An 18,836-nucleotide genomic window follows, 5' to 3' on the forward strand; every position below is an offset into this window, starting at 1 on the left:
TTTATGTATTGTGAGAACTTTTAAGATCTCTCTTAGCAACTTTGAAATCTACAATATAGCATTGTTAACTATGGTCACTTGCTATACATTACATTCCCAGAAATGACTCGTCTTACAACTGGAAGTTTGTACCCTTTGACCAGCTTCACCCATTTCCTGCCCCCCACCACTCCATCTCTGGCAACCACCAATCTTCTCTCTGTTACTCGAAGCTTTTTTTTTTTAGATTCCACATATAAGTGAGATCATACAGTATTTTTCTTTGTCTACCTTATTTTACTTAGCATAATACCCTCAAGGTCCAGTCTTACGTTTTTTCTTAAGGTCACAGAATAGCTAATGAATATTTAGAAACACAAAGGAAGATTAATCTAAAGTTTAGTTTTAAAAATTCAGTCAGTAAAGAAAAGTTGTGTGGTCATTTCATCATAGTAACCAGGGTAGGTAGGCTCACCACAGTGAGGACCAGGAGCTTCTGTGTGATGCGATGGAATGTGGGCTTTAAGGAGGCTGTCTCAGGCAGAGGATCAGAGCTGTGCATGAGGTGGGAGGGGTGTGTGTATGTGTGTGTGTGGGGAGGTGGAGTTACGGTTTCCTTCTACACCTCCCTCCCAGAGGAAACCTTTGTGTCTATTCTCCACTGGTGCTAAGGTCAGGGAGAAGAGGTGGCTTTGGCTGTAATGCGGTCTTGAGCATCAAAGGGAAAAGAGAAGACAAATTCTAAGTAAAAGCCCTGGAAGGTGAGAACATATGCAGTTTTACTATGTAGGTCTGCGCCTCTTCTGAATATAGTGTAAATAACACAGGGACCTCCTGTACTCTGAAGCAAAGGGGGATTTTTGGTGTCTTGCTTTCGTTTCATAGTTCTTGATAAAAAATTTGTAAATGTTCTGAGTACATATCTATATATATAAAAGCCAAGCCACCGGAACGACTGGAACAACAGGTCGCTATGACACGCATTGCAGCCAGCCAACTGGCCTGATTGGGGGCAGGGCCGGCCGGCCAACCTCCTGCGTCCTCTCCTTCCCCGGCCGGCCCCCATTGGCCCGATCGGGGTGGACTGGACCCCACCCATGCATGAATTCGTGCACCGGGCCTCTAGTATATATATATTTAGGAAGATGAGCTTCACTTTAACTCTAATCTCTGCTGAATTCTAAATAAGAGCATCGCTATGTTATATTCCAAAAATGAACAGTATTGTGTGAAAATTATAAGGTTGCATAATTTAAATTGGTATCTCTGCAAAGTAAGGTGTGTACCATGATGTATACATTTTGTTTTCAGGGGTTTGTTAACACATTAAGCGCCCTGTCAGTCACTGGTGACTGACACTATACTTTCTGTCCAGAAGACAAAACAGGCTGGGCACTTAAGGTGTTAAAGCTGTTTAGGACAAAAAGTTTTCTGGCTTATTTTGATGTTTCAAAGGCCTTTATTTTTGTTTGTTTATTTTTAAAGATATTTTTAAATAGAAAAGCACTAATTGCTTTGATTAATCTCTAAGCATTATGGGCTCTTCTATATGAACTCTGGCTGGTTTCAAAATACCAATAAACATCATTGATACTCAGAAAACACTTAATTTTATATCTCTATCCTAATTAAATGACTTGTACGATTTGAAATTCTATATTTTCATCATAATGAATAAACTGTCTTGATTTATAGTAATTACCTACTAATTTTTATTCCTTTTCCAATGAAAATTAACGTTCTTTAGAAGAAAGTTACCTCATTACAACAGCACAAGAAACACATAGACAATCATATTTGTATATCTCTGCAAAGATGTTGCATGAAAAGCCCATAAGCTACAAAGAGATTTAAGAAAAGTAAAGGGATAAGTGGATCTTACTATAAAAGAAAGGATATAAATTATTCCTTTGGTTAAGTGCTTTATTTCTTTCCATGCTGTTTCTCTTCTATTTGCCAAAAGTAAAAATGAATTTTCCCTGTAACCTATATACTTTTTCCCTTGAGCTTTAATAACAACTGTCTATTTTGCTTTTTATTGTCATGGTTATTAAAAGTAAGTATTCAGCTAATACTAAAATATTTTGTATTTTTGCTTTACTGTATCTCTTTGAGGAAATATATTTTACAGACTTTACTTTGTATTTACACTTCAGCTAGTAGGTAACATAAAAGTGTTTTTTCAGGTATAACTGTTAATTGACGTAATATTTTCATAAATAATGCCAATATTAAATAACTTCCCTCAAATTGCTAATGATACCCTTTAAAATGCTCAGGAATATTTTATTCCTGGTCTAGCACATTTTAAGCAGATTGTACTTCACCTAAAATACATTTGTAATTTAATGATTTCCAAGCCATATTGTAGTCAATGACTTTTCTTTAGCCTGTGAGTGTTACCATTACATTTAGGGGAATAACCCAAAGTTATATTTGTTTTTTAAAAGTTGTGTGATTAGAGCCAGATGTCTGTCAGTGAATGAATGGATAAGGAAGATGTATATACACAATGGAATATTATGCAGCCACGAGAAGGAAAGAAATTCTGCCATTTGCAGCAACATGGATGAATCTTGAGGGCATTATGCTAAGTGAAATAAGTCCTATAGAGAAAGGCAAATACTGTATGATATCAATTGTATGTGGGACCTTAAAGAGCTCAATTCATAGAAATAGAGAGGTGAGTTGTGATTATCAGAAGCTGGAGGATGGACAAACTGGGGTTGGTCAAAGGGTCAACACTTCCAGTTATAAGATGAATGAATTCTGGGGATCTAATGTACAGCATTTTCATTATCTATACTAATAAAAGCCTATGTGGTCGTCACTCCCTCATGCTGTGACGCCCTCATGTCGCAACAAGCTATCACCAGGAGGCTGCGTGTGCAGCAGGCGTGTGCGGGTAGGCGGGGCTGTGTGCGCGCAGGTGGGTGGGGGCTTGATGCTGCATGTGCGGCACGGAGGCGGGGCCCGCGGTTCTGCATGGCAAGGCCTGGGAATCCCGCGGCTCCGTGGGGTGAGGCCTTGGAGTCCCACAGCTCCGTGAGGCGAAGCCTAGGGGTCCCACAGCTCCATGTGGTGTGGAGGCGGACCCCCGCTCCAGCCTACCTCTTGGGGGCAATCTATTGAGGAGCCCCAGATGGGTGGGCGGGGCCTACATCTTTGGGGCGCTCGATCTCGGGGCTCCCGCACTGTGAGAGGGCACAGGCCAGGCTAGGGGACCCCGCCCCAAGTGTATGAATTTCGTGCACCAGGCCTCTAGTAGTTAATAATACCGAATTACATACTTGAAAGTTGCTAAGAGAGCAAATCTCAAATGTTCTTATTACAAAAAAGAAACCGTAATTAAGGGATGGGATGGAGGTGTTAGCTAATGCTCTGGTGGCATCATTTTGCAGTATATAAATGTAGCAAATGAACACATTGTACACCTTAAACTTACAGAATATTTATGTCAGTTATATCTCAGTAAAGCTGGAAAATTAAATGCCAGTTGTGTGACTAAAGAGTAATAAATAGTAAAATATTAAGTACTAATAAAATACTAATAAATTACCTAAATGCTTTGATTTTTCTTACCACTATGGAATTTAAAATTTTCAAGTATTTAGTGATAAACCAGGTTGATTTTGTTTACATAAGACTTAACTAATATTGCCCCTATATGAAGAGATTGGGATGACTTTAATCCCTAGGAATGTGAAATACTAATTTCTCACCTTATAAAAAGTGTTTTAAAGAGGAAGATATTTCTGGCGTTACAAAGGTAAAATCTGAAATAATCTGGGGAAATTTACTGTATGTGTTTACCAACAACATTATTTAAATTGTGCAATTGAACATTTGTAGCATATATTTATTATTTATTATTTTTTTAAGTCTTAATCATTAAAACTTGGAAGAATGAATCAGTCTTTTATCCAAAAATTAAAGAAATAAGTACTAAAAAATTGGTAATCACTTTTGTTCTCTTTTTGCTTCTCCTGCTCTCTCTCCAAAGCAGATTGCCAAACTGCGGCAGCAACTACAACGTAGTAAACAGAGTAGTCGGCACAGTAAGGAGAAAGATCGTCAGTCACCTCTCCATGGCAACCATATAGCCATCAGTCACACTCAGGTAGGCGAACTTTTTGTTAAAGGGTTCATTATAAAGGGAGAATCTTTATCATTTTAGGATTAAAAATTAATAATGTAAATCCCTAGATCAGTGGTTCTCAACCTTCCTAATACCGCCACCCCTTAATACAGTTCCTCATGTTGTGGTGACCCCCAATTTCATTGTTACAAATTGAACATAATTAAAGCATAGTGATTAATCACAAAAACAATATGTAATTATATATGTGTTTTCCAATGGTCTTAGGCGACCCTTGTGAAAGGGTCGTTCGACCCCCAAAGGGGTCGCGACCCACAGGTTGAGAACCGCTGCCCTAGATCTACTAAATTACTACTATTTGCTAAATTGTATAAGAAGGGTTTTTTAGCCATATATCTAATCTTTTTAATAGCAGATATAGCTGTGTGTAGTGGTCTCAAGGATAATTGATACTGGCTGGGCTGAAATCCTAGCTCATTCACTCATTAAGCAACTATGGGCATTATCTCATTTAATCTTCCTAATAGTACTGTAACCCATCTATCTCTGTATCTCTTATATATTTTACCCCTATTTTACATATGAAGAAATTGAGGATTATAGTTTTGTTGGGGTTTTCTCCTCCTAGGAACATGTACTAGCATAGCCCAATGGAACAAAATTTGGGGAAGGCTAGTCTAGACCAAATTAACTTACAAATATTTATGTAAATTTTAGTAAAGAAAATATAGTAGTTATGGCAGAAGAAACCCAAGTAGTATATAAAAACAAGTCCAGTCCTGGCTGGTTTGGCTTAAGTGGTTAAAGCATTGGCCTGTGGACCAAAGGGTCTTGGGTTCAATTCCTGGTCAAGGGCACATACCTTGGTTGCAGGTTCCCCAGCCTTGGTAGGGGTGCTTGCAGGAGGAACCAATTGATGGGTCTCACGTAGATGTCTCTCTCTCTCTCTCTCTCTCTCTCTCTCTCTCCCTCTCTCCTCTCTCTCTTCCCCCCCTCCCTCCCTCTCCCTCTCCCTCTCTCCCCCTCTCCCTCCTCCCCCTCCTCTCTTTCTTCCACTCTCTCTGGAAATCAGTTGGGGGGGGGGGGTGGGGGAAAACCCTCCTGGTGGGGGATAAAAAAACCAACCAAACCAAAAAACCCCAGGTCCCAATTTGGGGAATTGTTTTCCCCAAATGTGAAGGATGATTCCAACCATTTCCGGAAATATATTAAGTTACATTCATTGCATCAGGGAGGTCAAAAATAGATGTTAAAAAGACTTCATAAAAACTCAGTACTCATGTATGATAAAACTTATTTAAAAATAGGGTATATCTTAATATGACTAACTGCACATATTGTGAGATTTTACCAATAAAATATTGGAAGTGTTTTTTTTTTGTTTTTTTGTTTTTTTATAAATATATATTTTTATTGATTTTTTACAGAGAGGAAGGGAGAGAGATAGAGAGTTAGAAACATCGATGAGAGAGAAACATCGATCAGCTGCCTCCTGCACATCTCCTACTGGGGATGTGCCCGCAACCCAGGTACATGCCCTTGACCGGAATCGAACCTGGGACCTTTCAGTCCACAGGCCGACGCTCTATCCACTGAGCCAAACCGGTTCCGGCTGGAAGTGTTTTTGTTATAATAAAAATCAAGTCATAGATGTCTGTAATTATTGATATTATTTGCTAATAATATAGATGCTCTAGACCAGTGGTTCCCAACGTGGGGCACATGCCCCACAGGGGGGCAATTTGATTTTTAAGGGGGGCAGTTTGAGAATGAGTTATTATTAACAGTGAATTTTTTGCATGTCTTATGGTTCTGGAGGTCTCATATAGAGTATATATCTATATCTATAGATATAGATACAGATATTGACATATTTATGTATTTCAGTTTTCTATTATATGTTTTGAAACTTTATTTGCTAGTTTTTTCAAATCACTTCATATCATTATTATTATTTTAACAATTTCATAGTGATTTCTTCCTCAGTACTTCAACTGTCTGTTCTTTTATTTTTCTCTTTCATGGATGCCATGTTCTTTGGAAGCTTGTTTAGACCAAGTTAATGGCCTTTTAGGCTTCCTCCATGTGAATAGGAGTTCACTTTTTGAATAATATATCATGGGGGGGGGCATCAGGATTTCAGAGATGCTTAGGTGGGGCATGGCCAAGAAAAGGTTGGGAACCATTGCTCTAGACCAGCCGTGGGCAAACTACAGCCCGCGGGCTGGATCCGGCCCATTTGAAATGAATAAAACTAAAAAAAAAAAAAAAGACCGTACCCTTTTATGTAATGATGTTTACTTTGAATTTATATTAGTTCACACAAACACTCCATCCATGCTTTTGTTCCGGCCCTCCAGTCCAGTTTAAGAACCCATTGTGGCCCTCGAGTCAAAAAGTTTGCCCAACCCTGCTCTAGACAGAGCAGTGAAAAAAAAGAAATAATTGATATCATTATTTGCATACAATATTATATATTTAGAAAATCAAAGTGAATGAACTAAACTATTAAAACTAATGATAGGACAGCTAAAATGGAAGATACTGACAATATCAAATATTGATGAAGATGTGGAACAACTAGAAGAGCCATACTTTGCGGCGGGGCCGAGGGGACATAAAATGGTATAGCCACTTTGGAAAACAATGTGGCATTCTCTTCAAAAGTTCAGTATACACTGACCATACAGCCCAGCGGTTCCACTCTTTAGCATCTGTCCATGAGAAATAAACACATGTCCACACAAAGATTTGTACAGCAATGTCCATGGAGGCATTATTCATAAGGGTGAAAAAATGGAAACAAACCAATATCCATCAGCTAGTGAATGGATAAACATTTCATATATCTATATAGTGTAATGCTACTTAGCAGTAAAAGGAAGGACCTACTGATACTTAGATGGTTGAATCTCAAAAACATGCTAAGTGAAAAAAGTGAGGAGCAAAAGACTGCATACTATATGATTCATTATATTAAATTCTCAAAAAGGCAAAATTATAGACAGAAAGTATTAGGGTTAGGAATTGACTACAGAGAGGCCCTAGGGAATTTTTCAGAATGATGGAAGGTTCTAAATGTGATTATACTCATAATTGGATGGCTGTGTATATTTACAAAGCTTAATGAACTGCATACTTAAAATGGGAGGATTTTATTGTACACCATTTATACTTCATCAGAGCTGTAAAACAAACATGCAATTGCCAAGCAAGCCTCAGACATTTGAAGTGAAATTTCACATATGACTTCCTTTTTCTCCTTAATCTGATATAATTAAAATATTATTCTTACTTTGTTTATTTCAAGCATATTTTCTGTAAGACCCCAATGCATTTATAGTAGATCTGTTTACTTGTTGACTTAACATAAAAGAATTATGTGCTTGTTCCCAATTTACACAGAACTTTTTGGCATTTGGTTATGTGTAAAAATAATCATCTTTTGTTATACACACTGAACTTTTTGTAGGTGAGAGGTGAATGTTCTTTAAAATACTCTAAGAACAAAAAAAAGGATTTTAGATAAAACAAAATTGGCACTTGTTTTAATTTTTGAAGCTTGATGATGTGCACCTGAGGATTCATTATGCTATTCTGTTTAATTATGTTGATGATTATATTTTTTTCATAATAAAAACTGAGAACTTAATGAGATGATTACATAAAATATAAACATAAAATCAGTACTTTTCTCTTAAATGTGAACTTCCGTACCCTCTACTTATAATGTTCTACCAAATGTGTGGGGTTGTTTTCCACACCAGCCCATTCACCAACTCTTCAAATACAAACTAAGAGTTTCACAATTCCATTCTGACACTAACTGCCTAGAGTTGGCATAGACCCCGCTGGTGAAGGGCTCGGCCTCACCAGACTGCACCCCCTGCAGATGCCGTTGCAAGTCCCAGATTGTCTTCTGTACTTCTACCACCTGGCTATAAAGAAGGGATTCCCACAACCTCTTCATCAGTTCAATAATTGGCTGTAATGGCTCACAGAACTCAAAGACACATTTATTGGTGTGTTTTAATGGTATAATAAAGGTTACAGATGAAGAGGAACATAGGGCAAGATCTGGGAGATCCTGAGTGCAGGCACTTATGTCCCCGTGAAGTAGGGGTATGTCACCCTTTGGTGGATATGGCTATGTGTTCACCAACCTGGAAGGTATCTGAACCCATAGTTCAGGGGTTTTTTATGGAGGTTTCATCACATATGCACAATCCACTATTAACTCAATCTTCATCCCTTCTCCCTTCCCAAGAGGATGAGTCAGGGTGGGAGTCGCCGAAAGTTTCAAGCTTCTAATCAAAGCTTGGTCTTTTTAGTGACTAGCCCCCATTCTGAAGGTATTCAGGAGCCCACTAAGAGCTGTCTCATTAGAACAAAAAAGACTCTTGGCTCCTACCACCCAGGAAATTCCAAGGAATTTAGGAGCTCTGTGTCAGGATCTGGGGTCAAAAAATAAATATTGGAACAAAAGATGCTAATTGGCACTCCTATCACTCAGGAAATTACAAGAATTTTAGGAACTTTGTGTTAGGGACCAGGGCAGAAACCAAATATATACTTCTGTCAATAATATTATATAAATAATGAAAAATATAACATGCCTAAAATTAAACCTAAATGGCTGAGGTTTTCTTAAATGACTGACAAAATGGAAATGGAAAATACTTGCAGGTAATTGTCTCAGTGCAGGAGACAGACACACACACACACACACACACACACACAAAACAGTAGAGTCACATGGTATACTTAACTTACATGATTTCAACTATGCTTTTTCAGTAAAAATGGAACAGGGTAAAAATTAAACAGTGCCAAAGATTATGTCTGCTATTCTACTTTAAAAGTGTATACATCTGTTTATGTCTTCCTCTAGAGGAAGACATAAACAGATGGAAGAACATACCGTGTTCATGGATTGGTAGAATCAACATCATCAAAATGTCCATACTACCCAAAGCAATCTATAGATTCAATGCAATCCCCATTAAATTACCAACGGCATATTTCACAGATCTAGAACGAACGTTCCAAAAATTCATCTGGAATAAAAAAAGACCTCGAATAGCTGCAGTAATCCTGAGAAAGAAGAACAAAGTAGGTGGGATCTCAATACCAGATATCAAACTGTATTACAAAGCCACTGTTCATAAAACAGCTTGGTACTGGCACAAGAACAGACATATTGATCAATGGAATAGAATAGAGAACCCAGAAATTGACCCAAAGCACTATGCCCAATTAATATTTGACAAAGGAGGCAAGAGCATACAATGGAGTCTAGACAGTCTCTTCAATAAATGGTGTTGGGAAAATTGGACAGATACATGCAAAAAGATGAAACTAGACCACCAACTCACACCATACACACAAATAAACTCAAAATGGATAAAAGACTTAAACATAAGACGGGAAACCATAAAAATACTAGAGGAATCCATAGGCAGCGAAATAGCAAACATATGTCGAAGGAATTTCTTCTCTGATAATGCTCCTAGGGCAATGGAAACTAAAGAGAAAATAAACAAATGGGACTACATCAAAATAAAAAGCTTTTGTACAGCAAAGGAAACCATCAACAAAACAACAAGAAGACCCACTGCATGGGAGAACATATTTGCCAATATCACCGATAAGGGTTTAATCTCCAACATTTACAAGGAACTCATGAAACTTAATAATAGGAAGATAAACAACCCAATCAACAAATGGGCAATGGACCTAGATAGACACTTTTCGAAAGAGGACATACAGAGGGCCGAAAGACATATGAAAACATGCTCAAAGTCACTAATTATACGAGAGATGCAAATCAAAACGACTATGCGGTATCACCTCACACCTGTCAGAATGGCTATCATCAACAAACAACAAGTGTTGGAGAGGATGTGGAGGAAAAGGAACCCTTCTGCACTGCTGGTGGGAATGCAGACTGGTGCAGCCACTGTGGAGAACAGTATGGAGCTTCCTCAAAAAACTAAAAATAGAACTCCCATTTGACCCAGTGATCCCACTTCTAGGAATATAGCCCAAGAAGCCAGAAACACCAATCAGAAAGGATATATGCACCCCTATGTTCATAGCAGCACAATTCACCATAGCTAAGATTTAGAAACAGCCTAAGTGCCTATCAGCAGATGAGTGGATTAAAAAACTGTGGTACATCTACACAATGGAATACTATGCTGCGGTAAAAAAGAAGGAACTCTTGCCTTTTGCAACAGCTTGGATGGAACTGGAGAGCATTATGCTAAGTGAAATAAGCCAGTCAGAGAAAGATAAATACCACATGATCTCACTCATTTGTGGACTATAGAGAACAACATAGACCAGGGGTCCTCAAACTTTTTAAACAGGGGGCCAGTTCACTGTCCCTCAGACCGTTGGAGGGCTGGACTATAGTTTAAAAAAAAAACTATGAACAAATTCCTATGCACAGTGCACATATCTTATTTTGAAGTAAAAAAACAAAACAGGAACAAATACAATATTTGTATTTGCATGAACAGGGACAGATCCAAAGACAGAGAAACAGCGATCAGACTATTAATCCCCAGAGGGAAAGTAGGAGAGGGTGGGGGTAGGGGGAAGAGATCAACCAAAAGACTTGTATGCATGCATATAAGCCAAACCAATGGACATGGACAACAGGGGGGTGAGAGCATGAGTGGGGGGGGAGGATGGGGGTTAATGGAGGGGATGAGGACACATTTTTAATACCTTAACTAATAAAGAATTTAAAGTAAAAAACAAAAACAAAGTGTATACATTATACATACAGTCATACCTATATACTTGCATAACGGATTATTTGATTGTGATTTTTACATTCCTTATTTTAGAACCTAAATTTCTGTATGTGTATCTGAACTTACATTGTTTTGAAAGGTCATTGTGTTTCTAATTTCAGATTTACTATACTCTTTAGTTTTGATTTCTTTGACCACAAATAATTTGGTACTACCTTATCTTCTGATTTGTAGGCTACTGGATCAAGATCAGTCCCTATGCCTCTGTCAAATATATCAGTGCCAAAATCAGCTGTTTCACGTGTGCCCTGCAATGTAGAAGGAATAAGTCCTGAGTTAGAAAAGGTATTCATTAAGGAAAATAATGGGAAGGAAGAAGTGTCCAAGGTAAGTTTACATGGAATGTTTGAATTCTTTTTTAAAAAATATTGTTAACTGTCTCAAAAGTTCTTTTTTGGTAACAGTTTTAAATGTAATTCACATACCATAAAGTTTACATGTTTAAAGTGTACAATTCAGTGGTTTTTAGCATATTCACAGAGTTGTGCAACCATCTGTACAATTGATTTTGCAGCATTTTCATCACCAAAAAGAAACTCCATACCCTTGAGCAGTCATCCCTCATTTCCCTCCAATGGTCCCAGCCCTAGGCAACCACAGATCTACCTACCTTCTCTGTTTAAGGACTTGCCTGTTCCGGACATTTCATATAAATGCAAGCATGTACTATGTAGCCTTTTGTAACTGCTTTTTTTATCCACTTGTCAGAAGTTTCACTTCTGTTTTAACATGTATAAGTGCTTCATCCCTTTTTATTGCCAAATAATAGTCAGTTGTGTCTGGATCTTATTTATCCCGTCATCAATTGGTGAACATTGGTATTATTTCTACTTTTTGGCTATTATGAGTAATGCTGCTATGAAATTGATATACCAGTTTTCATGTGAGCATAATGTTTTCATCTCTCTCGGGTTTATACCTAGGGTAGTATTGTTGGTATGGTACCATGGTAACTTTTTGTTTAACCTTTTGAGGAACTGCCAGACTGTTTTCCAAAGTGGCTGCAGTGCACCATTTTACATTCCCACCAGCAGTGTATGAAGGTTCTAATTTCTGCATCTTCACCAACACTTGAAATTATCCGTTTTATTTTAGCCATCCTAGTGGATGTGAAATGGTATCTCGTCATTGGGACTGAGAGGCATTTCCTGATGGCTAATGATGTTAAACTTCTTTTCATGTATTATTGACCATTTGTGCATCTTCTTTGGAAAATTGTCTATTCTTTGCCCCATTTTAAAATTAGGTTATTTTTCAATTATTGAATTGTAAAAGTTCTTTGTAAAATTCTTTATTTTCTAAATAAAAGGCCCTTATTAGAAGTATTATTTGGAAATATATCACATTCATTATTAGAAAGTTTGGGTAATTTGCAAAGGAAATAGAAAACATTGTTTGTTCCTGGCCTTCAAAATTAAAATAAGAAAGAACAAACAGAAAATGTATACTTGTGAATATTAGATTTTAGTTCTTATTGGCAAGTAAAAGTGATTTCTTGAGCAGTTCAATGAATTCATTCAGTATATATTTACTGAATGCCCACTGTGTGCCAGACCCAGTACTTGGCATTCGGGATTCAGTGTTAAAAGAAGCCTCTGCTCTTGGGGGATATTGTGGAAATGCTGACCTACAATACATATAGAGAGCTGCGTCATTTTATTTTATTTTTTTAAATATATTTTATTGATTTTTTACAGAGAGGAAGGGAGAGAGATAGAGAGTTAGAAACATCGATGAGAGAGAAACATCGATCAGCTGCCTCCTGCACATCTCCTACTGGGATGTGCCCGCAACCCAGGTACATGCCCTTGACTGGAATCGAACCGGGACCTTTCAGTCCGCAGGCCGATGCTCTATCCACTGAGCCAAACCGGTTTCGGCAGAGAGCTGCGTCATTTTAAAGACAATTTACCTGTAGTACTTTGAACCCTAAAAACTTTGGGATATGAAAGAAATTTTTTGTTCAATAAAGGTAACATGCAGAATTTAAGACACAAGATTGGTGCCTTTAGTCTCATAAGAATCACTGATGCTGATAGTGGAATATGACATCAGAGGAAACGCCATGTGTTTTCTGTGTGAAGCGAGAGTATGCACTGTCATTCACATGTGTAATGGTTATTCCTCCTACAGCCTTTGGATATTCCAGATGGCCGAAGAGCTCCGCTCCCTGCTCACTACCGGAGCAGCAGCACACGCAGCATCGACACTCAGACCCCCTCTGTCCAGGAGCGCAGCAGCAGCTGCAGCAGCCACTCGCCCTGTGTCTCCCCCTTCTGTCCCCCAGAATCCCAGGACGGTAGCCCTTGCTCAACGGAAGATTTACTCTATGATCGTGATAAAGGTAAGAATGACACCACCCACCTCAATAGAGGGTTTGTTACAGGGCCTTGCTCACACTTTCTTTGCCTTAGACCATTGCATCATTTTTTTTCTTTTGTTGAGTGGTGGGATTGTAAAGGATTGATTAACCTAGGGTTGTTCGTTCATTGGTTTTACATATTCCCTTCTTTGTGACTCTTACAAACATCTTCCATAAATGTGTCAGAGAAGCACAGCACATGATTCTGAGAGCCAATGAAAGCTGTAAAATGGACTGTGTACAGCTTCATGTCAAATGACACAGGTTTTTCTTTGGTATTGCCCAGAGTTAATGATGGTTATGGTAGCGTCTTTATTTCTTGTGCCTCTAGTTAGACTGCATAATCAGATTGCTTTGGGAAGAAATAATTTCTAAAAATACTGTTGGAAGAATGAGTATATTTTTTAACCAAGTAGATAAAGTTTAATACATTATCTATAGGACATCAGGGATTATATTATGTTGTATACATGAATTATTGATAGCACTAATAAGAGCGCAGAACTTCTGGGATTTTTGTTGTTGCTTGTTAGGCCCAAACCATTTCCCATGTTCTTGTGCTCAGTCTCTTGTTTCAGTTTCTGGCCCTCTCAGACCTAGACGCAGAAGGCAACAAAGACTGCCCAGCTTCCACCTTCCTAGCTACTTTCAAAGAAACACTGAAATTATTTTAAACACATTTATTGCTTCTCACCGTAGAAAAATAAGTCCTAAGCAATAAAAATTAAAAAACATAGAAAAATTAAAGTTTAGAGCGTCTTAGAGGATTTTTATGGTCCTTGTCCTGACTTGACCCCCCCCCCCTCCCTTTAATAGTTTAATTGGTTTCATTTTGAGGTATTTTTACATGTAAAGTGCCCAGATCTTAAGTGCTCAGTGCAATGACTTTTTGTAAGTGGATGCAGATCAAGATTTAGAATGTTTAGCACCCCGGAGCCTCTCAGCCCCCTTCCCAGCGGTATCCTTCCCCTCTACCTGGAAGTCACCACCATTCTGACTTCCATCACCATAATCGAGTTTGTCTGTGTTACTGTATTTCCTAGAAATGAAATGGCATTTTGTGTCTGGCTTCTTTCATTCATCATTATGCCTGACTGTCTGCTGAGATTTAAATGGAACCTACTTTGGACTTTGTCCTCTGCTCTTATTTCCGTGGGTAGATCTCAGCGGTTCTCTCCTTTCTTTTTGCCCTTTCCTTTCCGAAAGCCTTGTGAGCTCCCTTACCCCATTAAGGTTGTATTGATCAGGATAGCACCTAAGGCATCTTTGCTTCAAGTGGGAAGTCTTCACTTGGTAGGATGTTAGACCAGGAAACTGTCATCTCACTGAGGCATCCTACCAGAGCAAATGTCTTTAATCACTCCCTTGTAACATTTTCAGTAGAACAATCAAGAAAACACTTTGCTTCTAGTAGGAGCATTTGTTTTGAAGGTAAATGGAAATGTGAAATAACTTTAAACTTGTTTTAAGCTACACAGGTGGTAAATGGCAAAACAGGTCTGCCTGATTGATGCCAAAGCCCATATTCTTTGTTAAACCCATAGAAAAGATAAGTATGTTTCAGATTGACCACTTTTGCTGCTTATTAGGACTTATAGTTGGTTTAAAATGAAAAGTAAACATAATAGTGACAGTATGACTAGACAATTAATTTTGGAGTTTTGTTTTCTTCTTTTTAAGTTTAATACTCTGGGTAACTGAGAGATACTGACCCACAAAGGACATATTTTAACAAGTTGACCGATGAGTTCCATCTTGGTTCACTGGTTGTAAGGTTGCCTTCAGGACTCTATAAGTGTCTGTATTCCATGAGACAGATAAATCTGGGGCTCTGCAGTTCGATTCGAAGTTTAAAACCGTATATGTTCTTTAATGTCTTTTTTTCCTGAAGACTTACAATCTGTGTTCTTATGAGAAGGTATATTCATGCCACTTTCCTGCACTGCAAGGTCTTCTGCAGGGAGCACTCTTAACACCAGAGTGCTTTGACACACAGGAATGGGCTTGAGTCCTTAAAGTTTGGGGCATAAAACTTGCATTAATTCTCAAGGATTCCATAAATGGTAGGTGCTGCTATAAAAATAATAATCATTATTATTATTTCCCCAGTGCAAACTTTTTCTCTACAACAGCAATTTTCAACCAGTTTGCTACAAGAATTTTTAAAACATTTAGTCAGGGACACTGACCTCTTTTCGATTGTCAAATTAAAAAAATGACAATAGCCAATACAACAATAAACATCTGGTGTGAATGAATCAAAATGATACCTTTTTTGGGGGGGGGTGTCAGATCTCTATGTACAGTCTAAATTCTGGGGATTTTTTTAAAGGTACTTATTTTATCTTATACTTGGCATTTTTTTGCAATAAAACATAAATTGTTCTTTTGTTTCCGTATATTTCCAGTAAAGAAAAAAGTGAAATTTAATAGGTTTCTAACATGTTTACATCATTAACTATGAAAACAGAATTGATTCTATAATGTTGTAGTCAACTGGGATTGATATGGAGCACCCCCATGTTGTTCAGTTCTTTGGTAGACTAGCCAGTTCAGACATCCTGGGGCCCTGGTAGCGTTCACAGGAGGGGAGGGACACCACTGGAATATGCTTTCTAATGAGAGGTGAGCTGGTGCTTCTTCCGGCACTCCTCTATTCAACACTTACTTCTGCCTCTGTCTAGCATCTCTTCTCCATGAGTCCTGTGTAATCTGAGACCTCTAAAGTAGTATTAGTTGGTTAGCCTGCTGGTTTTTTCTTGGGCTATTGTAGTTGTAGCACCAGGACAGAAACACTCTGACTATGGAGAAAGGTCCAGGCTGGAGAGACTGCTTTCATGTTTTGGCTTGTGTGTGTGTGTGTGTAGAATTCAGGGATCCAGAATAAGAGCTCTCATCTTGACAGCCTCAGAGTATATATCCTGAGAGTCGGCTAAATTCTTCCATATTATCATGCCCCAGATGCAAGGGAGGAGAATAGTCATTTATATAATACGGATGACAGCGTAAAAATATTAGTTCCCTTAGCAGCTCTGTCAGTGTTCCTTGATGGTAGCCAAACCAGTGCTGGGCAAGCCACAAAATCTAGACTTCAGTCTGCCACTTATAGTTGGTCTTTGGCACAATTCACGTAAGCAGTTGTTATAACATTCTGCAGTTTTGCAAGATATAGTGGAAACATTGATTATTGTAATCTAAGTCGACTCAAAAGTTCTACTCAATCCAACTATGGAGAGCTGTATTCCAAGAGCCCATAAATTGGTTATTTGGAACATAAACTATATTTTCCCGCAGGAACAACATATGTTATGTGGATGGAGTTTCCTAAGACCAATGCATAAAAGCCTATTTAACTCATACTGTGATTTAACTCATAAATATTAATATTGTTAAACTTTTTGGGTGTTAGAACTGAACAGCCCTTATTCACAGGAGAGAAAAAAATAGTATTCTCTTGTCTTTTCAGGGTCTTGGGTTTGACACTAGGCAAACTTTGAATTTTTAACATCTTCTAATTCCTTTCTACATACATTTTAACTCTATTTGATTGATCTCTAGGACTTTATTTCTTAATCTTTTTTGACCTTTACCCTTACCATACTTTAACCCTCTATCTTCCAGATAGCCTAATCGGCCAAGATTTTTGGAGCACTTTTTGTGGTTTATATTGTGAAAATAGATATGTTGATATACTTCTTTTAGCCACTACATCTTGCCAATCACTGCTTTTGAGCGTGAATTGGTTTCTCTATGAAAGGATTCTTCCCATGTGGTTCCAGGATGCTTACTCTCCTAGAAGAACCTCTTGGTGGTGAAGTTACAAGGAGTGTAGAGATTCAGTTCCAACAAAGGAGTTATCTCACAGGGTAAAGCAGATCTCTTCTAAAGTAACAGAACAAACAAAGCAAACTAACTCTTAGACACCGGCAATAGTACGGTGGTTACCGGGGCAGAAGGGAGGTGGAGGGGGATGAAGAGGGTAAAGGGGTCAGTGGTGACGGAAGGAGATGCACTTTGGAGGGTGAGACACAGTGCAGTATACTGATGATGTATTATAGAATTATACACTTAATAATACATATTAAACAATGTCACCCAATACATTTAATTTAATTTAAATAAATAATAAATATTAGCTGCTGTTTTAAAAAACTGATTTGTTTTAGAATTATGTATGACGTCATCTTTCCTATTTCTATTTTTCAAGATAACATCTAAAATTATGTATATCCCTATTCTGACAGCTTATAGGAATATCCGGTAAATAAATGTCTTTTTCCCTACTTTCGGAAAGCAATGGCAGATGCTGTGCTAGTTCTCTGGATAAGTTACTATTCATAATTCAAAACTAATAAATATACAGCTCAGTTCTAGCAATTACAACCCAGAGTCCATAATAGAAGCAGCCCAGAATGTAGCATGCCTGCATATCTCTCTCACCTAATCTCCTGTTACACATTTAGCAGAATGTGAGCTCTAGCAGGAGCAGGTAACTTTATTTTGCTTGTTGCTTTATCCTTAGCAAATGGAGTAGTGTCTAGCAGAGTGGTGCTTAGTGGAGACTTTCTGAGTAATCCTTTAAGAGCTTTCTTCGTGGCATGTCCATTTTTAAGGATATATTTTTATAGCTGTGTTGAAATTATTAGTGTCTTTTTTGTTAAGTTGTTAAATTGTATGTGTTTGGCTTTTGAATGTTCAGGAAGAGTGTGATCCTCTCTCTCCCCACCTCCCCACAAACAAAAAAACTAAGATTATGTGAACCTAGTGATAGGCCTTTGGTGGGGAAGAAGACATGAAGCTTTGTTTCCTGTTGAAATTAGGGGAAAGGAAGTATTTTTGCTAAAACCCGTCACATCTTCAACTCTGTTCATGACTGGAGAGAAAATAGGGTGTCAGCCAGGCTAGAGGAAAAGGGGACCTGTTGAATTTTTGTCCCATTATCTTCTGTTTTACTCTCAGAATAAATATCAACACACAGAGGCCGTTCCTTCCACTGTATCTCTTTGTGAGGCTAACAGAAGGCAGACCTAATAAAGCCGTTACCTGAGCTGTAAGACTTTAATTAGAAACAGAATGCTAGACTTGGGTGGACCTTGATCTTCTGGTCACCTCATGTCTCTAATGAGGACAGTGGAATTGAGATAGATCAGACTTTGGCAGAGAGCCTAACAGTAATGAACTCTGACTCAGGTTCACCTGTTGAATCCCTGCTCTGCCACTTACTAACTGTGTGTCCTTGGGCAAGTTAGTCAACCTCTCTGTATCTCAGTTTTCTCACCTGTAAATTAGGGATAATGATGGTTCTGCCTCATAGCATTGTTAAGATGATTAAATGTGCTCAGGTGGTTTACCTGTGTTATCTCCTGTAATATTGCTATAATCCTATGAGTAGGGATGTTGTCTTTATATTAAGAATGGGGAATCTAAGGCTTAGAGTAATGAAGTAACTTAAGTTCTATGCAGTCCAGATGCCAACAAAAATCTTCTACTACTTGACCCTACTTCTTGCTGCCTTTGCAGGAGGAGTACAGGCATTCAGCGTGAAAGGGCCTGGTGTGTGGAGGACAGTAAG

General features: G+C 38.2%; 1 protein-coding gene across 2 annotated transcripts in view; it reads left to right on the forward strand.

Annotated features, from left to right (window-relative positions):
* Positions 1-18,836, forward strand: part of GLCCI1 (glucocorticoid induced 1) — a 49,010-nt gene that overhangs the window by 23,225 nt on the left and 6,949 nt on the right. Inside the window, exons 4-6 of one of the 2 annotated variants that reach the window (XM_023750756.1) lie at positions 3,983-4,099; positions 11,077-11,229; positions 13,036-13,246. In XM_023750756.1, coding sequence (XP_023606524.1) covers positions 3,983-4,099; positions 11,077-11,229; positions 13,036-13,246 — 481 coding nt within the window. The remainder of the gene's footprint in view (positions 1-3,982; positions 4,100-11,076; positions 11,230-13,035; positions 13,247-18,836) is intronic. The other variant, XM_023750757.1, reaches the window with a different exon arrangement.

The sequence above is a fragment of the Myotis lucifugus genome, unplaced genomic scaffold, assembly GCF_000147115.1.
Source record: "Myotis lucifugus unplaced genomic scaffold, Myoluc2.0 scaffold_15, whole genome shotgun sequence".
NCBI classification, from domain to species: Eukaryota; Metazoa; Chordata; class Mammalia; order Chiroptera; family Vespertilionidae; genus Myotis; species Myotis lucifugus.